Source organism: Drosophila gunungcola, chromosome 3R, assembly GCF_025200985.1.
Source record: "Drosophila gunungcola strain Sukarami chromosome 3R, Dgunungcola_SK_2, whole genome shotgun sequence".
Lineage (NCBI taxonomy): Eukaryota > Metazoa > Arthropoda > Insecta > Diptera > Drosophilidae > Drosophila > Drosophila gunungcola.
In genome coordinates, this window is record NC_069139.1 from 11,478,829 (window position 1) to 11,506,543 (window position 27,715).

The 27,715-nt window shown below is 45.3% G+C and overlaps 6 protein-coding genes across 13 annotated transcripts in view; 2 read left to right on the plus strand and 4 right to left on the minus strand.

The window, feature by feature from the left end:
* Positions 1 to 3: 3 nt before the first annotated feature.
* On the minus strand, positions 4 to 2,835 carry LOC128263440 (sphingomyelin phosphodiesterase 4). Its single transcript, XM_052998494.1, has 7 exons — positions 2,661 to 2,835; positions 2,306 to 2,605; positions 1,426 to 2,252; positions 1,095 to 1,364; positions 706 to 1,018; positions 386 to 643; positions 4 to 324 (listed from the first exon to the last, which is right to left on the minus strand). Exons 1-7 carry the CDS (start codon positions 2,691 to 2,693, stop codon positions 22 to 24), a joined length of 2,304 nt encoding a protein of 767 aa, XP_052854454.1. The 5' UTR covers positions 2,694 to 2,835; the 3' UTR covers positions 4 to 21.
* A 393-nt stretch (positions 2,836 to 3,228) lies between these two features.
* On the plus strand, positions 3,229 to 13,118 carry LOC128252617 (RNA helicase aquarius). The gene is made up of 8 exons (XM_052980497.1): positions 3,229 to 3,416; positions 3,478 to 3,958; positions 4,023 to 4,366; positions 9,261 to 10,295; positions 10,349 to 10,803; positions 10,873 to 12,088; positions 12,159 to 12,527; positions 12,581 to 13,118. Exons 1-8 carry the CDS (start codon positions 3,303 to 3,305, stop codon positions 13,025 to 13,027), a joined length of 4,461 nt encoding a protein of 1,486 aa, XP_052836457.1. The 5' UTR covers positions 3,229 to 3,302; the 3' UTR covers positions 13,028 to 13,118.
* LOC128252620 (probable G-protein coupled receptor Mth-like 5) lies at positions 4,374 to 7,638 on the minus strand. Of its 2 annotated transcripts, none has more exons than XM_052980519.1 (6): positions 7,044 to 7,638; positions 5,861 to 5,976; positions 5,630 to 5,800; positions 5,391 to 5,572; positions 4,831 to 5,331; positions 4,374 to 4,752 (listed from the first exon to the last, which is right to left on the minus strand). In XM_052980519.1, exons 1-6 carry the CDS (start codon positions 7,294 to 7,296, stop codon positions 4,494 to 4,496), a joined length of 1,482 nt encoding a protein of 493 aa, XP_052836479.1. In that variant the 5' UTR covers positions 7,297 to 7,638; the 3' UTR covers positions 4,374 to 4,493. The 2 variants fall into 2 exon arrangements, with proteins under 2 accessions (XP_052836479.1, XP_052836471.1); XM_052980511.1 differs by having other exon boundaries at positions 4,831 to 5,334.
* On the minus strand, positions 13,034 to 14,050 carry LOC128252635 (putative inner dynein arm light chain, axonemal). Its single transcript, XM_052980531.1, has 2 exons — positions 13,560 to 14,050; positions 13,034 to 13,505 (listed from the first exon to the last, which is right to left on the minus strand). The coding sequence occupies exons 1-2, from the start codon at positions 13,930 to 13,932 to the stop codon at positions 13,126 to 13,128; spliced, it is 753 nt and encodes a 250-aa protein (XP_052836491.1). The 5' UTR covers positions 13,933 to 14,050; the 3' UTR covers positions 13,034 to 13,125.
* A 326-nt stretch (positions 14,051 to 14,376) lies between these two features.
* LOC128252849 (cadherin-87A) overlaps positions 14,377 to 27,715 on the minus strand; it is a 58,465-nt gene continuing 45,126 nt past the window's right edge. For all 7 annotated transcript variants that reach the window (XM_052980978.1, XM_052980977.1, XM_052980973.1 and 4 more), the window contains 14 exons: positions 23,407 to 23,469; positions 22,999 to 23,345; positions 22,792 to 22,937; positions 22,427 to 22,734; positions 21,265 to 22,337; positions 19,505 to 20,521; positions 19,390 to 19,440; positions 17,834 to 18,433; positions 17,180 to 17,778; positions 16,338 to 17,121; positions 15,995 to 16,270; positions 15,672 to 15,934; positions 15,267 to 15,609; positions 14,377 to 15,206 (listed from right to left, as the gene is read on the minus strand). In XM_052980978.1, coding sequence (XP_052836938.1) covers positions 15,132 to 15,206; positions 15,267 to 15,609; positions 15,672 to 15,934; positions 15,995 to 16,270; positions 16,338 to 17,121; positions 17,180 to 17,778; positions 17,834 to 18,433; positions 19,390 to 19,440; positions 19,505 to 20,521; positions 21,265 to 22,337; positions 22,427 to 22,734; positions 22,792 to 22,937; positions 22,999 to 23,345; positions 23,407 to 23,461 — 5,937 coding nt within the window. In that variant the 5' untranslated portion in view covers positions 23,462 to 23,469 and the 3' untranslated portion in view covers positions 14,377 to 15,131. The remainder of the gene's footprint in view (positions 15,207 to 15,266; positions 15,610 to 15,671; positions 15,935 to 15,994; positions 16,271 to 16,337; positions 17,122 to 17,179; positions 17,779 to 17,833; positions 18,434 to 19,389; positions 19,441 to 19,504; positions 20,522 to 21,264; positions 22,338 to 22,426; positions 22,735 to 22,791; positions 22,938 to 22,998; positions 23,346 to 23,406; positions 23,470 to 27,715) is intronic.
* On the plus strand, positions 18,445 to 19,296 carry LOC128252852 (uncharacterized). The gene is made up of 3 exons (XM_052980980.1): positions 18,445 to 18,791; positions 18,851 to 19,051; positions 19,114 to 19,296. The coding sequence occupies exons 1-3, from the start codon at positions 18,547 to 18,549 to the stop codon at positions 19,238 to 19,240; spliced, it is 573 nt and encodes a 190-aa protein (XP_052836940.1). The 5' UTR covers positions 18,445 to 18,546; the 3' UTR covers positions 19,241 to 19,296.

The following is a 27,715-nucleotide window of genomic DNA, read 5'->3' on the forward strand; positions in this document are numbered from 1 at the left end:
CTATCTAGAACAAACTTCAAATTAGGAAAAGAGTGCCTGCAGCAAGGTGTAGACTAGCAGCACAGTGCCCAGAATTAATAGACCCACGATTGGGGCTCCCCATATTAGTTGCCCAAGGACTAAGACAGCGGCGATCGTAACGAGAACGGGAATAGAGCCTAAAGATCGTAGGCAAACCCGCGGAGGAACCACGCTCTCACACATATCCACTTGGCCAGAGCTCTTGTCGAACCACTGCTCCGTCATTGGAGCGTACAGGAGTTGCCTCGCTACCTTTCCACAGTAATCGTCGCGAACATAGAACGCTTGTATCTGGCTGCCATACTGAAATATTAAAATTAATTGGATAAGATCAAGTCTATTATGTCTTTTTATTTAAACTTACCTTCCTGTTGATTTTCTCGGAGACAAAGTGCAGTATCCTCACTAGCGATCTGACCTCATTAGTCTGTATGGGCAGCATTGCTGGATCAACAGTGGCATGCATATTGGAGGCATTGAGGGACATTTGGTGCGGGTTCAGCTTAGACCTGTCTAAAGAGTTGCTGGAGTCGAAAAAGCTAAAATTTTGCACCGTTGTCGAGGCAGGTGGACAAGGTTCCTCTGGCAGGTTCTCGTGCATGGACAGATTGGCCTGATCCACCTGATAAAATATCCCAAAAACTTATGTAACAGCAAATTCTGGAATTTGACCAACAAACTTACATTAAACGTTCGGCAGAAGGCATCAATGCATTGACGCAGAACCTCCGGAATGCGACTGAACTCGCGCAGGGTTAATTCATCCTGGGTGCACTCGCGAAAGAGCTTGTTGAAGAAGTTCTTTAGGAATCCCTCAGAGCGCTGTCTCTCTGCAATTTCGTTTCGCAACGAAGAAATGTCCCTGAGCACAGAGTTTCGAGCCATGCTGATCAAGAAAAGGAAGCTCTCCATCTGAACCTGCATGGGGTGACTAAACAGCTTGGCCGAGTGTGTGTTAACCACATGGTTCCACTGAGAGCCTGGCGAATAGGATTTGCTGCAAAATAATTAATAGATATAGTTAATTAATATTAGGGCTCTGAAATTTCCTTTACTTTTTTACTTTAACCCACTTCATCATGTTGACCTGTCTCTGCGGCGAGTCGAAGCCATAGGCATTGCCCGCATGTATACGCTCGAAACGCTGCAACCGCTCCACTAAATCATGCTGGGCGAACATTGTAGCCAGGCGATACAGCATAAAGGCATTTCGATAGACGGTATAGTCCAAGCGCCCAAAGTGCGGCAGCAGCTGCATGAATATGTGCGTGTACATAATCAGATTATCGATGATGAAACCATCAAAGCAGGACAGAATGGGCGGCCTGTAGGCAAGGCTAGGTCTAAAGGGAATAAAGTCTATTAATGTTCTGAACACATTATATTTTAGAAGTGTAAACTTACGTCTTATTGTTTAAAGCTGCCATGGTGTACCTCCACGGTTGGATGTAACTCAGCCAGAGCTCCAGCACCACCATCAGCGAGCTGTCCAGGGGCCAACGATCAATCAAGCCGCACAGAAAGGCGTAGATCCTGGCTTTTACCATGCTTAACGACACCTTGCGCAGAGCGCAGAGTGAAGTGTGATCCTGCTGAGCCCCATTGGCAAAGAAGTGGACCTGCTTTACCAAGGTGCGTACGCCGCGCACAAAATCGCTGCTGGGCAGGTGGTGCTCCGACTCGATGTCGTAACGCAGCCAAATGTCCACAAAAAAGTGGAGAACACTCTCCGAACGCCAGGCGTAGGCCCTGTTTGCGCTGGCATTTGGGCTGTTGGACTGCGGTGAGGTGTTCCCGCTGCCACCACTGGATGTCGGACTTCCTCCTCTTCCGGAAACGTTTCCTCCGTTACGAAAAGAGCTGGGAATCTTGATGTAGCGTGGCTGCCTTTGCGGCTGCAATGCCTGGGCGGGTAGCGGCTGTGGAGCCTTAACGCCGCTACTGAATTGGACGGGTTCTATCCGGGCATCGGGAACGAGGGGCAGGAAGTTGTTGAGGTACTCGGACACCAGCTTCAGATAGATCGTCTTGCTGCGCACATTGTGGATCTGCATGGCGATGGGATTAATGGAGTGCAGCGGCTGCAGAGCGTACAGCACGAAGTGGATCACGTAGAAGTCGAAGGCGTTCAGCGAGAGCGTGGCCACCTGGTGCTTCATCGAGTCGATATTGATGAGCTCCGCATAGAATCTGGGACTCTGGCCAGACTGCAACATGCTAACGAACTTGGCCTGGAAAAGGGACTCTCAGCAGAGGAAAAACCATACCTAGGACCACCACTCACCGGCAGCAAATTGATGTCCAGCTCGAACTTGCACTGGTCCAGGAGCAGGCGGTGGCAGAGGTGCATCCAGGGACCACACACGCCGAAGAACTGGTGCAGCGTCTGGAAGTGCAGCGGACTGTTCTCCAAAGTCGTCGTCCGCAGGCCCCAGCCCAAGGGATTGCCATTGATCCCGAAAATGGAGTGCACGATGTGGGGAAATATCTCCTGGATCTGCCGCAGAGTGCAGCGATCGAACAGGATGCTCAACTCGTGCAGGCGATCCAGCAAAGGCAGACTGAGCACCGTCAACAGGCGGCTCTGGAATGTGCAGTCGTTTTAGCCAAATTGCATTTAAGTAATATCTTCTACTCACGCTTAGGTTCTCTGGCGGCATTGTCTGCGACATGGCGAGTTCTCAGATGTAACAAATATTAATATTAAATATTACTTTTTATCTTAAAAACCGGTGCCGGCGTGCTGTAAACAAAAACCTTTTGTCGTGTTGCCGGACCTGCAAAAAACTGTCACGTTCGCAATGCTGCCATATCGCCAAAGAAAATATTAGGGGTATTTCTAGAAGGTGGGAAAAAATGTCTATATATTTATGCTTATATTCTGTGCATTATTTCTATGTCAAATAATGGTTCATAGATTTTGAATTTAAAATTATAAGTTCACTTTGTATTTAAAATATGTCAAATGTTTTTTGGAAATAAAAAGATTTTTGTGATATTAATGCTCAGCTCACTGTTTCAATTCCATTTTGGAACCCATTTCAAAAGTATAATTGCTAAACATTTAAACTAGTAATAGATTTATAATAGATTATTTTAATTCTATATGTTATATATTATTTGCAGTGGGCTATGGAAGTGGTGGGAACAGCATAGTAGGTACAGAATTACATATGAGTATTTTAACCCCATGCAACTACGGTCACACTTTCGACCGGCGTTTTGTTTTGCTGCAGATTTGTGCGTTTATTTTCGTTTTTCAGCAATTTTATAAGGGTAATATGAAGCGTAGGAGCCAAACACAGGCCCAACAGGCCACGCCGGCCAGTAAAAATTCAAAGGACAAGGCTGGAGCCCTCACGGTGGCTCAGCTAAATTCCGATGTCATTTGGCAGGTGAGTGCCCCGCAGGATGAATCTAAGGGCGAATTATAACCATTTAAAAACTCATTCACAGCTGGCATCACAGTACTGGACGCCGGACACAAAGGCGGATCACCTGCCTTATAGTGCCAAGATCATTGAGCGCATCTACAACGAGGAGATCGGCGGAGGCAGTGGACATAGTGCGCGCCGGATAAACATGCTGGAATTCAGTCAGTACTTGGAGCAGTATCTGTGGCCACATTACCAGCGCGAGACCGCCACCCATGCCCACCTCATGTCCATCGTTATAATGGCCAACGAGAAGTTCCGGGAGCGCGTCGAGGTGTGGACAGTGTTCGAGAAACTGCCTGATCAGTATCCGGCCTTCTTCCGCCACGTGCTGGAGAGCTGTTTGCCTGGAAAGAAGGCCAAGGAGGCGAGCAGCACGCTGAGGGAGCGAACGGCCCTGCTGATGTTCATTAACCACTGCTTCAATAGCATGGAGATCGAGCTGTGCCGCGAGCAGGCCAAGCGATTGGTCTCCCTATCCATGTGGCACTGCCTGCAGCCGCGTAAGTTATTAGAGGATCCTTTCAACTGTATGCAAATAAACAAATGCATGATTTATTTCCTTAGGCCGCCGCGAACAGGAGCTTCGGGATGTGCCCGAGTGGCGAAAGTACTGGAAACGCCTTCTTAAGAAGGAGAAGGACAGCAAGCCAGAGGTCCTGTGGGAAAGGCATTTTATGCAAAACCTTATCATAGACTTTCTGCACATCCTGGAAGGCATTCCCGTCGAAGGCGATGTGGCCTCTAATGTGGTCCACTACTGCGAGCGTTTTCTGGAGTTCATCATCGACCTTGAGGCCCTACTGCCCACGCGTCGCTTTTTCAATACAGTTCTGGACGATTGCCACCTCATTGTGCGGGCTCTTCTGTCGCCCCTTGTTCGTCGCGAGGAGGGAAAACTATTCGGACAGGTGGGTGTCAGACTTCTCATTTAATTACAATCTCGTACATCATAAATAAGTTAAATTTAAGTACAAATCTCAATGTTAGACATTGCTAAACTACAAAAACACTTAAATTATTGTGGACGGTGGCTCCTCAGTAGTCGTTACCGTTCATGTAGTGCAGCTCATCGCCCCAGTCATTTGCCGAGGGTGGCTCGTTGTAGCAACAGGTCTTTTTCAGCAGGAAGGTAACATGTCGCTGCCGCAGCACGCAGATGTAAAGTAGCAGAGGTGTCTGCACGGCGTTGACCACGATGTGGGCATATAACAGACCCTCCAGTTGCAGCCAGGACATGATGAGAAACAGCCAGGCTATCGACATTACTAACAGCATCAGCGAGAACATGATAAAGCTGGAAGAAAAAGGGACATTTTTGATAATAAGACTAGTTTTAAAATTGCATTTTATGGACAACGAATAGTTGACTCACTTGGCTTTTAGTTTGTGGGCAATGCGGCCGTAAACTGTCCGTCGATTGATCAGCTTCCTAGTGGTAACGAAGAAGAATATGTTCACCAAAATCGTGCAAGCAATCGGCGCAAAGAATATGCAAATGCCAAGCCAGCCGATCGTCTCTTGTTCGCCCACCATCTGCTCCCGTTTATAGGACTCTGCGTCCAGGAAAAAATGAGCAAAAACGGCCAATGCAGCCATCGTAGCCGTACATCCCCAGGCATAGGCAGAGTAGTAGCAGTACTTCCTGCCATCCGTGACCCGCAAAAAGACGTTCCTTGAACGAAAAGTCTTCCAGATGTAAAACCCGAAACTGTTCAGCCAGAAGAAGGCTGCCAACAGGCTGAAGCACAGTATTATGTCCGCCACAATAAAGCTAACATGGCTGGTCAGCTCGGTGAAGATCCGAACCAGGTCGGCGGCCTGGCTGACCATCAGGCACAAAGCTATCGTTGTTACAATGTTTCCTACCAGATCTCTGCTGAATGGATGTAAAATTAACGCATGAAGGAAGTCGAATTCAGCACCCTTGCTCACCTGAGTGTCGGGAGTATAAAATAGATGATGGCGATAACCAGCAGGATGATAAGCGAGATGCCATGGAATATGGGGTTTAAGATCTTGCGGAGCAGAAAGTTGGAATCACTCCACTTGACCTCCTTGCGAGCCAAGCAGATCTTGGCAAAAAGAACATGCTCTTCACCAGTGCTGGATGTAGCCTGTCAAAGTGTTTTCTTAATAATTGTGCAATTTATTTGTACCGTGGTAATTCCTACCTTGTCGATGCAATACAATCCGTTATCATAGTCGTGGTATAGTGTCTCCAGGCTGCCGACAATGTCCTCCTCGTAGTCCGACTGTATTCCTTGGCGCTCCTGTTCTTCGTTCTCAGCATTAGTGTAATGCCTAAGCTTGCCATCGTCCAGTAGCAATAGCTTATCAGAGCTCTTAATTTGAAAAATAACAATAAGTATATATTGTACCTGAATAGTAGACCTTCGACTCACCCCAGCATAATGGTATATGGGCCACATCTGCATGGATCCACAGTTGGGAATGCCGATGACGAACTTGTAATTAACGAGCCTGGTTTGCTCCCCTCCAAACTTGGGTTTGAAGTAGTCTGCAAATATAAATCGGAGATATAAAGAGAACACAGCGTAGAGAATCATTAAGACACTTCAAGTTCTTGCCGCCTTTGTTGGTTTTCTGGATCAGAGGGGAACCAGAATTTCATTTCCCTCCTCCTATAAATATTTACGCTTCAAGGCGAAGAACGTGATCGCTGAAATGCATCTTCAACAGCTGTTTTTTCTGAGTTTTTGCGATTTATGCGGATTTGTTCTTCTCCAGTTGCTGCACTTCTATTCAATTCAATCCATTGATATGTAAATCAAATCTGAGCACACGGAAATTGGATTGCATGTGTTGATTATGTGCACTGCTTTATTCTTGGGGTTACTCAAATCCCTACAATTAAAAACTGATGAGATCAGTTTAGTGATTCAACTATTTTATATAGTAACATTTTTATGTGTCACTTAAATGGTCACTCCGAGGCTGTTAATATGTTTAGTTCAATTTTTATTTAGTTGCTATTACGCCTTTTGTTTTACTTCTCAGAATTGTTTTTTTTTTTTTTTTTGCCAAACATACAACTGGGTAGATAACATTTTTTTATCTAGTTTTACTTCGCTAAGTGGCTAGTATTCAGAATTTTTTCTTTTGTTTTAAAAATCTCAACCCAATAAATTATTCTTCAGTATATTTAACATCATAATACCTTTTACACAAATGGTAATGGATTTTCCGGCTCATTTCATTTTTGTAAAGATGAAATGGACTTGATGGGAATCTCCCCATCAAGTGGCTACTTTAAAGATTGAACAGAAGCGTGCCCCACGGCATAAATAACATTTTTCAACAGGATTGGGGCCGCTCTATGTTTTTGTTAAGAACTTGTTTGAGGGAGTACTCACTCACTCACTCACTGTGAATTTGTAGCTGCTGGCTGCGTTCCACTGATCCATTGATAGCCAACAAATGGGCCATTTAATGCTAAGCATACATATGTTGCATGCCAGGAGGGAAAATCTATAAAGTTGAATGGCCAACCAACTCCGCAATGGTTGTCATGGTAACTTTTCCGAGGGGTCAGGATTTTATCGCCTGACCAGCTGTTGGACTCACCCGATTTGTTGACCTGCTGGCACTCGCTGTCCACGTGTATCTCGAACTTCTCGCAGCATTTGTTGATCAGCACAACGTGAGGATCGGATGTTACCCCCGATAGTGATCCTCCACTAGTGACGTGACTGGTTACCCGTAGTGGGCGCAAAGTAAGGAGTAGTACAGGGAGCAGGGGAATCAGCAGAGCGGAGCAGCTGCATTTTTTTGCATATTGCCCGAATGCAAAATGCGCGCCAAGCGTTTTTACGAGCATCTTTTGCTGAATAACACAGACACAGATACAGAGATACAAATACACAAGTAAGCGGCTGTTCTCGTTTTTGTTTATGTTGATCTGCGCTTGTTAAGAAATGCGTCATCAAGATGCCGGCTGTGAGCCATGATCATGACTTGAATACAGAACTAAGGTATGGCGACACTTTTCTGTATAAAAACACACCCAGAAGGGTAAATCAGTCGGGGAGTCAGACTCACATCCAGTTAATAAACAACGCGCGATTTACTTCCTCTTTAAACAGTATTTGTATTCAAATCGAAATGGAAATTGAAGAATAAACATCAACCGATTCGAAGCGACGACAAAAAGCGAATGAGTCTCTGCCGCTTGCTCTTAACTTCTAGTCACTAAGGCGGAGAGAGCGTGGAGAGTTGGGAGAGTAGCGCTCAACCCCCCACCAAAGCGCTTCCTCTCGCAGTGAAAACAGGAAAAAACGCTAAGACGAGTGCTCCGATGATACGCTAAGCCGATACCCTAAAAAGTTTTAAATCTCACGGTTTTAACAAGTTGTTATGTTGACAGAAGCAGAATTACTTACTATCAAAAATGTTTGCTGCGGATTAGGGAAATTCGAAGTACACTTTCTTTCGCTTAAATACCTTCTAAACCTTTAGACAACAGACAATTATATCAGATAAAAATTCGAATCTTAGTTACAATTCGTGCAAACTAGATTCGAAAACAAAACATTTAAAAGACACGGGCCTAACACTCTTTAGAGGATCTTTACTACAGACTTTGCCAGGTAAACGGAATACCCTTTTAAATAAAAGAGTGTATAAAAAGTTGAAGCAGGGCTTTGAATGCGCTCCTTCTTTTTCTCTCGTTCCCGCTTCCTGCTCTCTTGTTTAAATTGAGCGACGGAAATTATCAATTGGAGCAAGTAGTCAGTATAAGTAAAGCAGGGACCGGCACTGTCTGCCTGTATGAGTATGTGAAGGCTTTGTTTGCTCCTCTGGCACTCTCTGGTGCTCCCCCGCCCTTTTCCACCTACAGGATGCGACTAGATGATGCGACGTGATAAGATGCAGCTGTGTGCAATATCGTCATGACGCGTGCCTTGTCATCACACTTGTCTCTCGCACCTCCACAAAAACACACATGGAGTGGGAGAGCAAGGAGACAGGGTTCTTTTTCAAAGATTTCCTTTTAGTCAAAAAATAACCAACAACACCCTTTAGCTAACCTTCACCAAAGATTTGTATTGAACATACACGCATATATTGGGTTTCAAGAAAAGTCCCTCACCATTCCCCCAAGGACTTCCGCTCTCCTGACTAGCCTAATTAGCACTCTCTCGCACAGGCACACTTACTGTTAGTTTGTACGAATGTATTAGTAGACTTGCCCAAACTGATGACGTACCAACCTTTTGGGGCAGACCAACCGGCTTGGCTTACAAACACACATTCACACATGCACATAAAGTTCGTCTGTCTTTAAATACCTGTAGTGCAGGTAAAATTTAAGAGAAAAAGAGAACAAAATAGAGGCACTCACTTAATGTTTGCGTGAGTTTGTAGAATTCACGAGGGCAGGTAGTAAAACAGCAAAACACGTTCCATTCAATGCACGCGCTTAGGGAGGGGAACAGGAGCGGATTGGAGAATATGAGGGTTATATATATTAAAAGCTAGATCTGCTTGTAAATTTTAGAAATTGGGAAAACAATTTGATCAATGTTGTTTCCTCTGGACTATTGAAAAAAGCTTTAAAACTGGTATCCCATTCAGCTTCTTGGAAACTCTTTAGATACCAACTTTCATAAAAATCAAATTGGCTTGACGTGTATGCCCTTTTATAACAATTTATGAACCTACTTTAATCAGTGTTGAAAAGGTGTCCAACTTTACAGTTGTTCACCTTCCAATCTTCTTAAGCATAAAAAAGTGCTAATAACAATTTTCAAAAAATGCAAAATTTTAACATTATAATTGCAGCTTTTGGATATGCTGAAGTTCTACACTCGTTTTGAGATCAACGACGTCACCGGCAGCTCTCTTACCGATCACGACATGACCCAGCTGCACTATAAAAAGATAACCTCATTGCAGCGGGCGGTATTTGCCAAGTTTCCCAGCCTGCGGGTCTTTGCCTTGTCCAACGTAGCCACAGTAGACAACCGGGAGTCGCTGGAACAGCACTTCGGTGGGCTAGATGGCAAGGGACTCCTTCAAATCGCTACGTTCCTGAATCTTGTGCCCGAAGAGGTGGCTGCACCCTTAGATTGGCACCGTGTGGACGAGCAGTTCCTGCGCGAACTGCTGATAACGCGTCATGAGCGGCGCTGCTCGCAGCTAGAGGCGCTTAATGAAATGCCTCTGTATCCCACAGAGCAGATTATTTGGGATGAGAATGTGGTGCCCTCGGAATATTATACCGGAGAGAGCTGTCTTGCACTGCCCAAGCTAAACTTACAGTTCCTTACCCTTCACGACTATCTACTACGAAACTTTAACCTTTTCCGTTTGGAGTCCACCTATGAAATCCGGCAAGACATTGAGGATGCCGTGAGCCGCATGTTACCCTGGAAGTCGGAAGATGGTGATGTTGTATTCGGAGGCTGGGCAAGAATGGCGCTCCCTGTAGCCAGCTTTGCGGTGGTCGAGGTGGCCAAGCCGCATCTGGGTGAAAAGAAGCCTTCGAGGGTACGTGCGGATGTTGGAGTGACACTCTCTGTGCGCCGCGAGATCAAGGCGGAATGGGAAAACCTTCGAAAGCACGACGTCTGCTTCCTAATAACCGTCAAGCCAACGCAGCCATATGGAACAAAGTATAATCACCGGGAGCCATTCATTCCACAGGTGGGATTAGTCAGTGTGCGTGGCTGCGAGGTGGAGGGCATGCTGGATGCCAACGGACGGGTAATAGAGGATGGACCGGAACCAAGGCCACAGCTGCCAGGCGAACAGCGTTGCTATCGCGTGTGGCTGGACTCGAATCAGTACCGTCTAGACATGGACGACCTGCAGGAGGTAAGCATCAGGAGACGATGTTACTCGCTTTACCTCATTGAAACTTTTTCCAGGGCGCCGACGATGTTTACGAGAGCTTCAACATCCTAATGCGCCGTAAGCCAAAGGAGAATAACTTCAAGGCCGTTTTAGAAACCATCCGCCATCTAATGAACACAGAATGTGTGGTTCCGCCTTGGCTGCACGACATCCTCCTGGGTTATGGTGACCCTGGAGCCGCCCACTATAGTAACATGTCAAATCAGGAGCGCAGTCTTGAGTTCAACGATACCTTCTTGGATTACAAGCATTTGGAGGCCAGTTTTCCTACCTACACTTTGAAATGTGAGGTGTCAGAGGAAAAGCGCCTACCGCCCTACCGACTTATATTTGAGGATGTGCCTATCCATAAGGAAAGCGACGAAGAGGAGTGTGATGATAAGGTTGAACAGGAATTGACCAAATCTATTGTGGTGCAGCCATATAAATACGAGGCTAGGGGACCATATCCCAGCGACAAGCCTAAACAGTGAGTATACTCAACCCTTGGAATTTTTATTTACAATTGAGCCCGTTTAACCTTTTTGATATTTTTCAGAAACTCTATCCGTTTCACACCCACTCAAGTGGAAGCCATTCGAGCAGGAATGCAGCCAGGACTTACACTGGTGGTGGGTCCTCCTGGAACGGGCAAAACCGATGTGGCAGTTCAAATTATATCGAATATTTATCACAACCACCCCAACCAGCGTACGCTGATTGTAACGCACTCCAATCAGGCGCTGAACCAATTGTTCGAAAAGATCATGGCCCTGGACATCGATGAGCGGCATCTCCTACGTCTTGGTCACGGCGAGGAGGCTTTGGAAACAGAGAAGGACTTCAGTCGCTATGGACGAGTCAACTATGTGTTGGCCAAACGCATGGACCTGCTTAGCCAGGTGCAGCGGCTGCAGGAGGCGTTGGGCGTGAGTGGTGACAATGCTTACACCTGTGAGACAGCCGGCTACTTTTACCTGTACAATGTAATGGCGCGCTGGGAGAAGTTCCAGAGCCAGATGAGCGTGCACAGGGAAGATTCGGATGCTGAGAAACTCAGATCTGTGTTTGAGAAGGAGTTTCCCTTTAGTAAATTCTTCGCGGATGCTCCGCAACCGTTGTTTAAGGGTGCGAATTATGAGGAGCTCTTGGACACAGCCTGCTCAAACTTCCGATACATCTCGGACATATTCAATGAATTGGAAGAGTTCCGCGCCTTTGAACTGCTGCGCACAGGTCTGGATAGATCTAAATATCTGCTCGTCAAGGAAGCAAAGATCATTGCCATGACTTGTACGCATGCGGCACTTAAACGTAAAGAGCTGGTCAATCTCGGCTTTCGATATGACAACATCCTTATGGAAGAATCGGCCCAGATCCTGGAAATTGAGACATTTATTCCCTTGCTGCTTCAAAATCCGCTAGATGGACTAAATCGCCTAAAACGTTGGATCATGATTGGGGATCACCATCAGCTGCCGCCCGTGATTAAAAACATGGCCTTCCAAAAGTACTCCAATATGGAGCAGAGCTTGTTTACCAGGCTGGTGCGCCTCGGAGTGCCAACTGTAGATCTGGATGGACAGGGTCGTGCCCGGGCCAGCATCTGCTCGCTGTATAAGTGGCGCTACAAAAAGCTAGAGGACCTGCAGCACATCTTTGAGCGGGATGAGTACAAAAAGGCAAATGCAGGCTTTGCCCACGACTACCAACTTATCAATGTAGAGGACTTCAAGGGTGTGGGTGAAAGCGAGCCCAATCCCTATTTTTATCAGGTAAGCACGCTCTCTTTCTACTTTATGCTCACCATTGTTTCCAATCTAATAAACTCTAATAAACCCACAGAATCTTGCTGAGGCGGAGTACATTGTTGCCGTCTACACGTACATGCGTCTGATGGGCTATCCCGCGGCTAAGATCTCTATATTGACTACTTACAATGGTCAGAAGCATCTCATCCGCGACGTCATCAATGCACGCTGTGGAAACAATCCGCTCATCGGTTGGCCGCACAAGATTACCACCGTGGATAAGTACCAGGGCCAGCAGAACGACTACATTCTCATTTCTCTAGTGCGCACCAAGGCGGTGGGTCATTTGAGGGATGTGCGACGTCTGGTGGTGGCCATGAGTCGTGCACGCCTTGGTCTTTATGTATTTGGCAGGGTCTCCCTGTTCAAGAACTGCCTGGAACTTCAGCAGACTTTTAAACTGGTGAGTTAAATATCCAGTTTTGGAACTTTCACAGAACTAATGTTTTCTCATAGCTCACACAGAGATCTCTGAAGTTAAGTCTGGTGCCCGAAGACAGCTATCCCACGGATCGTTTAGCCAATGCTGATTTGGCCAGTGAAGCTATCAAAACGGTTGAAAATATGTCCGAAATGGCGCAATTTGTCTACGAGCGTTATATGGCTAAAATGGAGGAGCTGAAGGGCACTCTGCCTACCGAAGAAGAGTTGCAGGCCATGCGTAACCAGCTACCCCAGGAAGACGAGGACAATGTGGCAGAAGAAGCTACCGAGGAGCCCCCAGAAAAAAGAGTAGCCAAGGAAGTGCCAGTGACAAAGAAAAAGTCATCAGAAGCCTTTAAGCCCACGCCCATTCTTAACGAGATAAACGTGGACGAGGCGGAGATGGATCAAAGCGAACCGGTTGATCAGGAGGTTACCGAAGAGCCAACCCAGGAATCCACTCCGGCAGAGGAGTCCTAGTTACTGTTAGGTTGCTCAAATAATTTAATTTCAATAAGTTCCAACAATGTTTAAGTGACAAATGCAAGACGCATAAACCACACACCATAAATTTCCATCTACTTTTTGGGTGCGGTTATGCCCTCCAGCTGAGCCTTCAGCTGGGCGTTGGTCTTCTTCAGGAAGGTGATTTCCTCGGTGAACTTCTTCTCCTCGGAAGCACGCAGCTCGGCATTGCGGCGCTCGGCCTGCTCCTGCTTCAGCTTCATGTCTGCAATGATCTCCTCGAGCGCCTCCTTGTCCTGTTCGAGCGTCTTGACTCGATCACGAAGCATTTCCTTTTCTTCGTGCGCCTGCAAGGCTTTACGCATGCCGAAAGCCACAGAGCTGCAGTAGAGCGTCTCGTAGGCCTCCATGGACATGGCGATTTCATCGCGGATACGCAGTAGTAACAGTCCGCGCTCCGAGCAGTTGATGGTCACCTGACGAATAATCTCGTCTGCGGGGAGGTAGTGTTAATGAGAGCTGAAAAACGGGATGGAAGTGACCTTACCAAAACACTGAGAGTAAAGCTCGCGGCGCACGGGACAGATGCCCGTTTCGCGGGCCTGAGTCTGCTGCAGCCTAGTGTCAAGCATCTCCTGCAAATTGATCACATCCTGGCGCGTAGCTGGAGTGCTGGACACGGACTGTTGCCACAGCTGGCCATCCTCTTCCCAGCAGCGCGGTGGCAGAATCGAGTTCAGTATCTCCTCTGTCTCTCGTTTGGTATCTAGCAAAGCGCCCGCCGTTTGGGGCCTTTTCATCTCAATCTCCGTCAGCGGAGCGCCACCCTTTTTGTCCGGATGCTTGACCACCAGCACCGGATTGTTATAACGCACCAGGGTCTGGAACTGACCCACGCTGGTTATGTCGAGCTCCTCCATTTCGGCGAACTTTGTTTCTTTTAATTTAAAACTCAAAAACCATATATGATCTAAACTTGTGTGTGCTTCGGAAAATCGACAGCCTTGTTCAACGATTTTGTTGATTGGAAAATCAGAAATGCCTGTGCTGTGAAAAGTTCCTGGGGGTGCGAGTTTGTTGTTCTTCCTGCACTGGCTAGCAACGTTGCGTTGCAACTATGCAACGCCTCGAATAGTTGTTTATTGATGTGCCACACTTGGTGGCAAATATCAACAGGTTGAAAAATCAAGTTTTAAGGAATTTTCACCATTTTAAATTAGATGGGATAGCGGTCCCACAATAAAAAAAAACTAAATAAATGTTTATAATTTAACTTACCTTAAATATTATCTTAAATATCGTGTTCCCCAACAATTTTAAAATTTCTCGAACCAATCCTCTTTGAGTGGAACATGTAAACTTCGTTTTACTTATTTGTATAATATGTTTAATGTAAATGCAAACACAATGAGTTTCTGGCTCTGTCCGTGAGGATTCGAACAGCGTTCAAAAGTAACTTAGTTCGTTGCACGTTTCCAATTCTCTTCAACTTAAAATATAAACTTATGAGTATGAGCAAGTTTGGCTAATTAAACTAGGATCTAAAGAACTAAATGTTAGCGACACAACTAAACATAGTACGGAATTGGAAGAGCAAATAATTTAGTCTTTTAAATGGTACAACTTAGGCTGGCTTTAGACGCATTTGATCGCCATTAAAACTAATATCGTGGAAGTATTCGAATGGACTGAACTGTATAGATGCAGATGTAGATGTACATTAGTAACTCTTACATATTCATATCGTTTCATTACGGCTAGACATTGTCAATATATAATAGTACATATATATTATTGTCATTATTTATGCGGGAAAATTTCCTCTATGGGTTCTTGTAGTTCTGTCTCTGCTCCTAACCCTCCATCCTGGCTACTTGAGTTCTGGATAAACGCTGGCTTAGCAGTTACAACTAGGCTATGTATATACGCTCTTGCTATAAGTAATTGCATGTGCTATGTACGTGTCTAGAATATTGATGGTGTAAACGCAACGGCGAACTCAAAGATGCAACAGAACGGACTCGGTTTAAATAAACCACGGCAAGGACTTGCCTATTACACAGATACACAGCTACTACATAATTTACACATCTTATTGGGCAGCAGCTCCCGTCCAGGCTTAGATCAGCTCAGCCACAGCATCGTCTCCGTCCCGAATGGGTGCCTGAAATGTGGATCCTGTGAACTCGTACAGCTGCAAAGTCAGAAAACATATGTTAGTTCTGTTCTTCGGTTGTTATTTCTGACCACTCACCGATGGCGCCCGATTGTTCCGCAGCGTGGCATAGTCCGCAAACTCATGCATGTGTGGATCAACGCGGGCCAGCAGCAGACCAGCACCACCCACTCCTCCGGCACTGGCACCACCACCGCTGCGCATTGAACCACCGCCGGCTCCACCGCCGCCAGTTAGACGATTCTGATTATTACGCGGCTGAATGGTGGCATATGTGTTGTCCACTGACTGACCCACATGATGGACCTGCTCAAGAGAGCTGCGATGATCCAGGTGGCCAGGCGCCTCAGAATTGGAAATGTGATCGGGCTCCGAGAAGACCTGCATGGTCAGCTCTTGCTCCTCATACAGTTTTAGTTTTCTAAGCGAAAAAATTAAGCATATTAAATACATTTTGTAAGTCCCCCTCCTATAAACACTTACTGCTCAATCCACAGCGGATTTTCGGTGGTGTTTAGGTCCTCAATGATCTGTTTCTTGATCAGGGCCTCCTTGCGACGTGTTTCCACAGGCACCGACAGATTCCAGTGCTTCAGGCAGCAGCACAGGACAATGAAGCTAATGACGCCCACAAAAAGGACAATGACCAGGGCTACCAGTCCAGCCACAGCGAGATCAAACTCATCTTGAACAATAGCTATATAGGCGGGCACCACGTTTTCTATGGCAAAGCCGGCATAATAATCCTAAGAACCGTAAAATATGTGTTAAAAGAACCATAAGGGAGTTAGTTTTAAGGAAATCACCTTTAGATAATCGTAGTTCCTGTCGATATCCTTTAGAATTTCATCGACGGGAGCAATCTGCTGGGTCTGAGGATCGACGGCATGGAAGTAGAGATCACACCAGTCCATGCGGATGCGGCCAATCGAGTCCAAATGGAAACGAATCTCGTCCACAATGATGCGATGCTGCGTGGCATTGCGTAACTCGGCAATGATCTCCTCTTGCTCTTGATATACCTCTTCCGGCGGACGAGAAAGGATAACACGGACCAACTGAGTGCCATCAAAGACCCAAATCTACATTGAATAAAATAATAATTGTGAGTAAGTAATATTCAAGAGCTAACTTTCCGGATTCTTTTACATTAACTTTGGTGCTGGCTGATCGCTGGGGTTGCTCCAGTTCTCGGGCCACAATCTCTAGTTCAAAACGATCCTGGTTGTACTCGGCCATAATCGTGTTGGCTGTGATGCGGCCATCCTGCGATATGGCAAACGGACTGGGAACAATCGAACCCGTGGCCTTGGTGGCTCCAAACTTGTACAAATTGGAAGCGACGATCATAAACTCGATCTTGGCATTCTTGCCCTGATCTGCATCGGTGGCATTTACCAACGTGATAGCTGCGCCCATCTTGGCATTGGCATTCACTCCCGCATAGTAGATGGGTTTCTCAAACACGGGAGGATTGTCGTTCACATCCAGCACTGTGATAGCTACCTTTGCGACCGTGTTATCCCGATTTAAGGTTTTGATCGAAAACGCGGCGCGTTCCTCTTCCGAGATGTGCAAGTCTGCCTTAATGCTGGCCAGAATGTACAAAGTGTACACATCCGTTTCTTCGCGATCAAGGCTCTTGTTAGTGTAAATATCTCCGGTCAATTTGTCCACATAGAAGGCACCATCTTCATTGCCCAACAGCATGTAGTAAAAGATATCTCTGTTGTGCTTGCTCCGCGAGGCAGCTTGTATGTGTCCAATTTTCACATCCCGGCCGCTGTTCTCGTTGATTGACACCTTGTACGGATTGGAGGCATCTGGAAACTCCGGACGGTTCTCATTGGCATCCACAATACTAACGCTGAGGAGGCGTAACGATTCAAATGGAGGATTACCCGCATCCCGGGCCACCAGAATAATGTCGTAGCTATCGAATGAGTTAACAATTAGAAGAGTTTTATTTCCAAAAATTGCTCTACACTTACTTGGCTCGGTTCTTGCGGTTTAGCTGCGTCCTAGCTCGCAATTCCCCAGTCACCTCATCGATCTTGAACTCCCCGGTCTGCTGTTCGTTTCGGTTGTTCACCTGCAAGTGGTAGCTAATCTTTCCGTTCTCCTCCGTATCATTATCCATTGCCCTAACGGTTAGCAATAGATAGTCCGGCTCGACAATATCTCCGGGTATCTCAATGGTGGCATTGGACAGTGCCGGTATCACAAACTCCGGCTTGTGGCGATTTACCCTGAGCACTGTGATGATCGCCTTGGTTGAGCTCTCCATGGTGCCCGAACCCTGGGTATCGCGTGCCGATATGGTCAACTCGTAGGCGCCATGTTTCCCGGACAAACTCTGCGCTGGATAAACAATGCCCGACTGAGCGTCGAGCTTGAAGAGGGCCATTTCGTTGCCAGCCGTGATAATATAGCGTACATCTCCGAAAAGACCCTCATCCTGGTCGATGGCTTGGACTTGAAGCAAGGCGGCCGGCGGCTGATAGGCGGCATTTTCCGCCACCGTGGAGTTATACACATCCCGCGTAAAAACGGGAGCGTTATCATTGACATCAAGAATGTTGATGTGGATCTTTAGACAAAAAAGATAACTAAATAAGTTGATTATAATTGGCTATTCTACTTACCGTTGCCGTGGCCGATTTCTGGACAGTAGCAGGAGCCTTATCCTGGGCCACAACTGAAAGCGTCAGCTCCTTGATCTGCTCGCGATCCAGAATCGAGGCATTGGCCACCATCACATTGCCCGTATAAGCATCAATGCTAAAGTATTTATTATTTTCCCCGATTAGTGTGTAGGTGATCTCCCCAAAGACGCCCACATCTCCATCTTGGGCCTCCACTTTTCCCGCCACAGTGCCTCGAGGTGAGTTCTCAGTGATGTTGAAATAGTAATCGGACTGAGAGAACTTTGGGTCATTGTCGTTCAGGTTAATAATATCCACTACCACATCGGCAGTTGCTGTTAAAGCGGGCACACCCGTATCACTGACTGTGGCCAGGAATTTGACCTCCTTCACTGACTCGTAATCGAGACGGGCAATGGTGTAGATCACTCCGGTGGTCTGGTTGATGGCAAAATAGTCATTGGCACTAATATTGAATTCTCCAATGCTGGAATCCTCGTCGGTGGCCTGCAGAGTGGTCAGCACGGTGCCCACCGGCTGCTCCTCCACCATCTGCAGCTTTATGTGCGGCTGCTCCACACTCCAAGGCGCATTGAAGCGCTGGAAAAAGAAATTGTTTTAAATTATTTGTGTCTTTGGAAACAGAGTCAACATAAGCTGCTTAAATTTAAAGTGGAATTTCTACCCAATCCGTCTAACTCCTCACTGGAAGAATGCTCAATGAGCTTTCCTACACCAAGCTTAAGCTGCTATTCATCAATGCCTTTGCCATACTGCACAGTGCCACTTATTTAAATGTATATCGGTTGTATGCAGACTTGAAAAACGTTAAAGCTGGCGTGGATAGCTCTAACGAGGAGATATGGATCAGGGAGATCTTTATATTCCTTATCAGTGGTCTCATTGTGGTGCGTTTTTTCCTGTGTTTTGTCGGTTTGGCTTCGAATATTGTGGCCATGTGAGTGACTCAATTAATGAGTTTCTTAAATGTTAAAATTTAATTGAAAACTATTTTAGATACCCCATTCTAACTAACTCCCAGGCTGAGCTGCTTATGCCCACCATCATAGTGCAGGCCATCGACAATGTCATCCTAAATCTCTATGAGATTATTTTGGGCTATGGTTGTTTGTGCTATCTGTATCCTGATAGTACGGCAGTATTTATCTTCTTCCTTATTAAAATGGCAGTCAAGATCGGATGCAGCATCTCAGCCTTGTAAGCATTGCTTGCTAATGTTTCTTATACAAAGATCATTATATGATTCACTTTCTTTTCAGGAACATTTATTCGGATCAACACAATCACTTGGCCACTCTAGTCACCTTCAACGAGGAATTGCAGAGTTTGGGACCAGACAGTGTGGATGAAGTGGAGTTGACTAACCAAAATTTTAATACGTCTTAGCTGTGTCTATAACCTATAAACATGCCCAATAGAACCGAATCAAATAATAATTTAAAGGCATATTGTGGGATTTGCAGGTCCTTTACTTAAATGCTTTTTCTTGTTCAAAGACTTTGTTAAAGTAAAAATATTTTAGATATTGTACTAACCGGAGGAATCTTGTTGACATCAATGATCTGGATGATCAGCAAACCGCGACCCTGAAAAATCAGAAAGTATTTTTATAATTGCAAATAAGGATTGCAAATCAAGTAAAATTCTCACCTGCTGGACATTGGGAGCTGTGCTGTCCGTGACCAGAACATTGATTCTCATCACGGCGAAAAGATTACGATCCAACTGCTTGTTGACCGAAACCTTTCCGTTTCTGGCAATCGCAAAGTACTCCTTGAACTGATCATAATGCGGCAGCTCCTTGCCCTCCTTATCGATTGCAGTTATGTCATCGGTGGCGGCAAACTCCAAGGCATTATGGCTGGCCACATCCGGATCGAGGGCGATTAAAGTGTATACCAGTTGGCCGGGAGGAGCATCCGCTCGCACTTCAGCGTGCTGCGTGGCCGGCACGAAATACGGATCTTTGTCATTGCTATTCTGAACATTTATCGTAAGAGTGGCTGTGCCCGTGAGACTGGGCGTACCCAGATCAGAGGCCTGAACCTGCAGCTGATACGTGTTGCGGCGATCAAAGTCCAGTTTCCGGGAGACGAACACCTCGCCGGTCCGTTCGTCGATGCCAAAGTCATCGAAGCTGCCCTGCTGGATGCGGTAGCGCAGTTCGGCATTCTTGCCCGTGTCCAAATCGGTGGCATGCACCCGCTCCACGCTCGTTCCAATCTCAGAGTTCTCCTCGACAACAGCACTGTAGCTCTGCTGCTCGAAACCGGGCACATGGTTGTTGACATCCCGCACTGTTATGTTTACCCCGCAGTGGGCCGTGAACAGTCCATCGTTGGCCTCCACAACGAAGATGAGCTGGTCACTATTCAAATTGGTCACATCCAGGGTTGCGTTCGGCCTGATGCTGATCTGACCAGTCTCGCGATCAATGTCAAAGATGCCCTCAACCTGCTCGGAGCCCCGGATTCGGTAGCTTATTCTGGACATAGTGTCCGCATCCCTTGCCTTGACAATCAACGGGGAGTCGAAGACCACGGCGCCCTCATCCACGCTGGCCCTGTACAGTGGACTCTCGCAGACGGGCGGCGAGTCGTTGGCATCCGTCACGGAGATCCGGAGGGACACAACAGAAGCCGAACCACGTCCGTTGTCATCAGTGGCCTGCAGAGAGAGACAAACATTTTTAATTCAATTTTAAAGTTACAAATTAATATAAAACCTAAACGGCCGATGTTACTGCCACGCTTTATATTTATCAATAGAAAATCCTTTTTAACAATTTAATATCATCTGCATAGAAAACTAATTGCCCACAATTCAAATAATACAGCGCCCTTAGGCGGCCAATAATTTGCTGTAATGGATAGTAATTGTATATGGTATTTCAAAAATGTTGTTGCTATGAAATGCACAAAATAATATAAATGCGCGCCCAAATAAAAAAGTGTTTATTACACATTTCCATGCAACTCCAATTGAAAGCTAAATAAAACAAAGTAGGTGAAAATCCAAATTATAATTTGATTGCGTATTAAAAACTAAAATGTTGATAATAAGACGAAACATGTAAATAAAACCGCTGCTACCGGCTTTTTTATTACATACCATTTACTGCTAACAACTAATGCAATAGTGGCTTTAATAGTATGTATACTAAGTAGTGGGGTTAAACTTTTTTTTTAATTTTATAAATATATTTTTCTAGGTTCTAATCAGTTTTAAGGTGTTTAAAAGATGTATGCGAGTGTGACCGCGTGCCTAAATGTTAATCCCCTTTCGTTATTTATTATTCACATGTTAAAGAAGGATCGGCCTACACAAAACCGTCCCACACGACTTTTGCCACCAAGTTACGCACATAAAAACCTTGCCACCCGCACACGAAGATTGAGACAGTCACTCACCTTGTATGACAAGAAGTACGTGGTCTCCGATTCGTAGTCCAGACACGTCTGCGGTGCCTTGTCGTCATTAGTAGTCGCTGCGGGAACTCCAGATGGAGCTGCGTGTGGAACTGGAGCTGCGAGTGGAACCGATGATGCCCGCTCCTCTGGCGCCTGTGTGATTAACGTGTACTGGACGGTGGGCTCGGTGCCAATCTCCCTGGGTGCTGCCTCCATGGACAGCATTTCCAGGTGACCCTCACCGTCCTCCTCGTTTTCGTTTGTATCGTTCTCATCCCCGATCAGATCACGTCGCTCGCGTCTGTTGCTCTCGCCCTGGCCATGGCAATTGGCCAGGCTAATGACACCTGTCTGCTCGTTGACATGGAAGAGTTCGGCTCCGGTTCCGGACAGGCTGTAGCGAATGCCGGCGTCACCGTAGCTGCCGGAGTCCACATCCCGGGCCGTAATGGTGGCTATGTACTGACCCGGAAGAGCCGCCTCCGAAACGGAAGCAGAGTAGCTCTCTTGCTCGAAAACCGGCTTATTGTCGTTGGCATCGAGCACGCTCACCGTAATCGTTGCCGTGGAGGATAGTCGTGGGCTGGTGTCCGTCTCCTCGGCCACCACCAGCACGATAAACTTGCGCTGGTTGGGATTCTCGTAGTCCAGAGTGCCGTTAGCCACGCGAATGTTAACCTGCGAGTAGCCGGTGACCAACTTGGGCTCCACGTCGAATACTCCGGATACATCGTCCAGGCGTAGGGCAAACTTTGAGTTGATGCCCACATCAGCATCGCTGACGCTCATGTCCAAGGCAAGGGGCGTGCCGGGGGGCGTGTTCTCCAACAGGGACACGGAGTACTCCTTGTGGTTAAACACCGGCGGGGAGTCATTCACATCCCTAATGGTCACCGTTGCCTTGGCCGTGGCACTCGTCAGTGGATCATCGCTGGGAACGCCGTTCACAAGCTCCCGGGCGCGAATCAATAGGGAGATAATGCCTGTGGAATCCTCCAGAGCTTCTCGATCTAGCGGTTTGGCGGTGCGCAACTCTCCAGATTGAGCGTCCAGCAGAAAGTAGTCATTGGGATCTGTAGAGAGAAGCAAGTTAAAAGTAAATTAAGTTTAGTTGGTACCAATGAGGTTGAAAGATTTCAACAATCCACAATCTTAGACTTACTAGTTCGCAGGTCATAGACAATCCTTCTTGGTTCACCCGTGTCCCCATCCCGGGCATGGACAGTAAGAACCAAGGTGTTAATGGGACTGTCCTCGTCGATCACCGTGGAGAGGGAGCCCTGAAATACGGGCGGTTTGTCCTGTACGTCCTTCACCCTGGCCTCGAAAGTTGTTTGGGTCTTGTGCGGCCCATCGGTAGCTTCGATCTGGAAGTGGTAGACCATCCGCTGGTTGTAGTTCAGCGTGTCATTGAGCACAACTGCTGCTTCTAGAACGGTGGCCTCACGCTTGCTCACATGCAGTCGGAATCTGTTTGGATATTTAAGAATCAAAGTCATAGTTTAATATTTTTTGGGAGCTACTCACTTGCTGCAAGCTTCTGGACTTTGCTGCTGGGGCAAGCATTTCAAATCAAGGCTGTCTCCAGCTATATCCCGATCCTTAACCAGAATCTTATCGAAGATGGTCGTGCCCACCGCAGCATCTTCGTTAACATCGGCCTCATAAGGGGTCTGCAGAAGTATTAATAACAATAATCAATAAAGTTCAAAGGGATTCAATGAATTTACACACATTCTGAAACTCTGGCGGATTGTCGTTGAGGTCGAGAATGATGAAGGTTATGGGCACTTCGACCACATTATCCCGCTCCGACTCTCCCTCAGGATCTACGCGATCCCTGATCGACACCAGGAACTTCAAGGTGTCCTTCTCCTCGCGATCCAGTGGTTTGATCAGCGTAATATTACCGGAATCAGGGTCAACGCTAAAGTGATCGGCACCGATGGCCCCGTACGTGACGGGACTGCCCTCCGGATCATAGGCTTCTAGCCGGAAAACCACTGTACCCACAGTGACATTCTCGTACAGGATAATGTTGTTAAGGGTCTGCGTGAATACGGGCGGCAGATTTGTCTCGCCTGATTGAGAAAAGGAATAACATAAGAGGAATCCATTTCGATTTCTTTGCATAGTACTCACCTTTGGCCAGGCTTAGGCCCAGGCAGATCATCAATAGCCCCAGAAGTAGCTTCATTTTGGGATCTGCAAAGAGAAACAAAATAATCGTAAATTGTTTGTTTAAGTTTTTTGTGAAACCAATATGCTTAAAACAACAAATAGGGTCTGGGAGACAAATCGGCGACACGTTAAAAGCAAAAAGTCCCTTAAAGTCGAAGTCTTTAATGCTCTTGTCAAATATTTACACAGCTTTGATTATTTAATAAAAAAAAAATAGTTAAAATTTAGGAAAAAACTTTTTTTTTTGGAGACACAATTCATTTTTTATTTTTGTCTTTTTAAACTAAACCATCTCATTTTAAGAGAAGAAATTGTAAAAAAATGAATATTATACGTTGTGTTAAACAGAAGTATTTACGCCGTTGCGCCATTTAAGGGCAGTCTCAAAGTATATTAAAATTCGTTATCATACTTTGGGTGTTGTATATTGTTATTTGATTTTTTTCAGGTTTTTGCTTGTTTTTGTTTTTCGTCATTTGGTGGCATACACAAACAATAAAGATAAATTAAATTTCATTTTGAGCTGAAAATTCAATTAGCTGACAATGCACACGGGGCAGTAACAGCGTGACAACGATGATGCGGATGATGATAATGTTGGTGGTGGGGGGCAGGCAACGGCTACTGATGATGATGGCTATAACAACATAACGTTGTTGATGACAAGCAGCAACAAGAACAACAACAACAGCAAAAAGAGGCAGCAGGCAACATTGTGGCAAATTGTGCACTTTAACTGCGGGTTTGGAGGATGGTTGGCCCAAAGGTGCGGTGTTCCGAGCAAGGCAATTGCCCGAAGGCGCCAACATTCCCGATGCGTCCGTCCGCTTGTCCGGCACGCACCACCTAACCGAGAACCAGCATTGCGAGCTCCTGGACCAAAGGCGCACATATCTGGCAGCCAGCCGCCGGAACAGCCAGGCGATGACCACACAAACAGGCAAAGGAACAGGAGAACACTTAGAAAATTATTTAAAAACCGAAAAGGTTATACGCCAAAATCAACAAGTTAAAAAACACCAACAGAGCAAAGGCTTAAAAGAACTAACTCGCTGTTCAAATGTTGTTATAATTCAATCATTTTTGTAATAACTATATTAACGTGTTAAGCTTATAAAGTTCGATTGTATTTTAAATATGTTAAAAAACCCTAATTAATGTTAATAAGTTTGTTTTACTAATTTTATTATAACTTAGTATAAAGAGAGAGAACAGTAAACTATTTAAAATTTGAAACTTATTAAACTTATAACATTTGCTGAAATTTTCGCCAGTGTATAAGAAGGAGCAGCAGCAAACATGGGCGAGAACCAAAACCAGGCAGAACCAATTAGTTATGCATAAAAGCCCGACTAAATATTTTCAGCTTGGACCATGTTTTGTGTGGGTTTATTTGCTTACTACACTGGCCAGGAGCCTAAATGGGCAGCACGGGTTCAACAAACACACACCTTCAAATAGTCAGTATGCTTGTCTGCCAGAGTTGGGTCCATAAATTTACCTACATGCGTTTTGCACTCGCCCAGGTCTAACCCTAAACTGAACATTTTAAGGTTAAGCGGGTTTGTTTTCGGGTCTGCTGAAGGTCTGTCGGGCTTGGACTAAAACTTATTCCCCTTGTCACGAAACTCGATCCGCCCCTCAATCCCCACCGCAAGCCAAAAGTTCATGCGGAAACTCGGAATACTCTGATGGCGAATAAACTACGAGTCGCCAAAATAAATGTTTAAGCCTGTGCATCGGATATAAAGTCGAACTTTTGGACTGTTGGATAAAAGGCTTACCAGACTAGAGAAGTGGTAATTTAGTGTATTTTAAAAATTGTATTTAAAGTGAATTAATTTCTTTTCTTCCTTACATTTAAATTGTAAACTAAAGTGTAAAAATTTTCAAAATTTGATTTGAAGTAGTAAAAAAAAATGTAATTTTAATTTTTATTTATATAAGTATAAAACTTGTCATTTCTTTGTTTTTGTGATCTAACTGATAGCCCCTTACAGTTTTAATACCCCTTGCTCAAGCTCAATATACATTCAATTCCATATTCAACTGGTTGCCACCACACGAAAGCACAAGTCGACGCCTTCCCACCATTGTATCCTCCTGACTCTGCTGATATATCGTTTTGGGTTTATATATGTTTGGTTTCAAATTATGTTCTGACTGGCTCGTTCCGCAGTTAAGCTTAGTCTCTCCCGTTGATTAACACTGCACACTGGGAATTTATGGATGTTTAAATCATGTTTCCCCCAGCTAAATTGTAGCCATTGTGCGTTAATCTATGGGTATTATGAGCTTAGACCCCAGACCAGGCCATGTTTATTGGACTTCCATTGTGTCCGTGTAAGCCAGGAACTAATGAGTGTCCCTGTGAATTTTCTTGCCCACAAATATGGAAAACATATTTCGTTGCGAACTGATGCTAAAACTAAATAGCCTTCAGAAGCTTGAAATGCAATCAAATATGCAAGCTGAGTTACGGAAATACATACATTTATTTGCAATATTTTAGGTTCGTTAATATTATTTTATTTTTGTTTTTTCATATTTTTTGAAACTATTTTAAGCGAATTAAAGGCATTGTATTCAAATATCTTACATACTTTCCGATCGACTCAGTTACTTATTTACATCTGCACTGGCTTTAAGTATTTGCGGACGTACAATTTTATTTTCAGCAAATAGATTGAACAAAGTTAAATGTGATTTTCATCATTTCCCCCAATTTTCAGGCTCTGCTGGCTGAACGTAAAAGATTTCCCCCACACCCACAACAAACCGCAATCTCCTGGCAATACATATTTTTGATATTTTTCAGCCAGCTCTCGTTCTCTGTGTCAGTATAATACAGCAGCTATTAAGGATCCATCCATATATATACCCACACGAATATAGACACACGTTCGCCGGGGCATAACCAATATCAATCATACAGTAAATTTATATTGCATTTGCGTATTTTCCTTTTCATGCTTGTCCAGAGTCAACCTGTTGATAATTCAAGCCTTTCCTTTCCAGAGGTGGCAGCCACAATACATCCCCGGGGTCAGGTCGTTTGCCCCAATCCCTTCCTCGTGGCACCATAAAAATCCATGTGTACCTTGAGTCAAATTTACTTTTTACTTTGGGGGCAGCTGTGGTGGAGTGCACAGCAGTTTGGCAAAACCTTTGAGCAGATTGCCTTCACCTTTGGGCCTCACCCATTCCTTTTTTTCGAGCATGTCAAACATAATAAATCATATTTATTTAAAATACATTTTGGTCATGTCCTTTGTTGTCCTGGTTCATTCGTTTGGGAGTGGCAATAATAATTGAATTAGGAACGTTCCCAGAGACACAGTCCCCTGGCTCACCCACCCATTTTGTCACTCATCCTTAAAACTTGTTTGTATGCGACTGTTGCGAGGCTTTCGCCGGTAATCCGGAAAATTCCACTAGGACTGTGACTGGTTGGCAAACTTGACACTTGATTCCGCTGGATCTGTAAGTTTTTGGACAAACTCGCACTTGTCAAAACAAATACTGAGCTCGCTTTGAGAATAAAGCTTATACAAAATATGGTGTTGGGGAGAGTTCTTTTGTTAACGACAAAAAATAGAGTCCACCATAAAGTAAATGTCGTAAAAAGTAAAGGGGTTTATTTAATATACATTATGTATGCTTTTTGGGCCTGTTGATCAAAAATTATAAAAAATCGGTGGTTCATGTCATTTGTATTATTTAGTACCAGTTCTTAACAATTTTTAATTTGGAAACTTTTGTTTTTAGTGTATCTCATCAATGTTTCATCTTTGCCATCGTTATTCTTTTTATCTGATTTTAGCCCTCGCTGGCATAATAAAAATGTCAAACTCCGTATGCTGCCGCTTGTAATACATTTTATTCATAAAATGTTTTTTTATGATTTCAGTTGGCTGTTGCCTAGCTTAGTTCCATCCATCTCTCTCTTTCTCGCTCACCATCTATCTTTTTATTTCTTCAGCTGCTTTTTGTGCGGCATTTGTTGGGACTGATGATGATATCCCAAATAAGGCAGGGGTGGGGTTCACAAAGTGCTCCACTTAAGTATGCTATGTAAATCACCTGTGCGAGTGCTGCCTGCCTTACCGTCTTACCTCACCTTTCCCCTCAGCTGGCAGCCCCTCCCTCAGCCACCGTTCCTGACAGTGGCGTCATTTTGCTCATGTCTTGCAGTTTACTTGGCCCAAAGCGTCGCCGGCGAAAAACCTTTGCCAGGCATTCTATTTAAACGGCATTATCTTCAGTTGCC

Excerpts from the sequence above, each read along its gene's own strand:
- LOC128252635 (XM_052980531.1), bottom strand. The coding sequence starts at position 13,932 with ATGGAGGAGCTCGACATAACCAGCGTGGGTCAGTTCCAGACCCTGGTG. Across the intron at positions 13,506-13,559 it reads GCTTTACTCTCAGTGTTTTG|ACGAGATTATTCGTCAGGTG; the intron begins GTAAGGTCACTT and ends ACCTCCCCGCAG.
- LOC128252852 (XM_052980980.1), top strand. The coding sequence starts at position 18,547 with ATGCTCAATGAGCTTTCCTACACCAAGCTTAAGCTGCTATTCATCAAT. Across the intron at positions 18,792-18,850 it reads GCTTCGAATATTGTGGCCAT|ATACCCCATTCTAACTAACT; the intron begins GTGAGTGACTCA and ends AAACTATTTTAG. Across the intron at positions 19,052-19,113 it reads GGATGCAGCATCTCAGCCTT|GAACATTTATTCGGATCAAC; the intron begins GTAAGCATTGCT and ends CTTTCTTTTCAG.
- LOC128252617 (XM_052980497.1), top strand. The coding sequence starts at position 3,303 with ATGAAGCGTAGGAGCCAAACACAGGCCCAACAGGCCACGCCGGCCAGT. Across the intron at positions 10,804-10,872 it reads CCCAGCGACAAGCCTAAACA|AAACTCTATCCGTTTCACAC; the intron begins GTGAGTATACTC and ends GATATTTTTCAG. Across the intron at positions 12,528-12,580 it reads TTCAGCAGACTTTTAAACTG|CTCACACAGAGATCTCTGAA; the intron begins GTGAGTTAAATA and ends GTTTTCTCATAG.
- LOC128252620 (XM_052980511.1), bottom strand. The coding sequence starts at position 7,296 with ATGCTCGTAAAAACGCTTGGCGCGCATTTTGCATTCGGGCAATATGCA. Across the intron at positions 5,977-7,043 it reads CCAGCAGGTCAACAAATCGG|ACTACTTCAAACCCAAGTTT; the intron begins GTGAGTCCAACA and ends TTATATTTGCAG. Across the intron at positions 5,801-5,860 it reads CCATATACCATTATGCTGGG|AGCTCTGATAAGCTATTGCT; the intron begins GTGAGTCGAAGG and ends TTTCAAATTAAG.
- LOC128263440 (XM_052998494.1), bottom strand. The coding sequence starts at position 2,693 with ATGTCGCAGACAATGCCGCCAGAGAACCTAAGC. Across the intron at positions 2,606-2,660 it reads TGCCGCCAGAGAACCTAAGC|AGCCGCCTGTTGACGGTGCT; the intron begins GTGAGTAGAAGA and ends TGCACATTCCAG. Across the intron at positions 1,019-1,094 it reads AGACAGGTCAACATGATGAA|CAAATCCTATTCGCCAGGCT; the intron begins GTGGGTTAAAGT and ends ATTATTTTGCAG.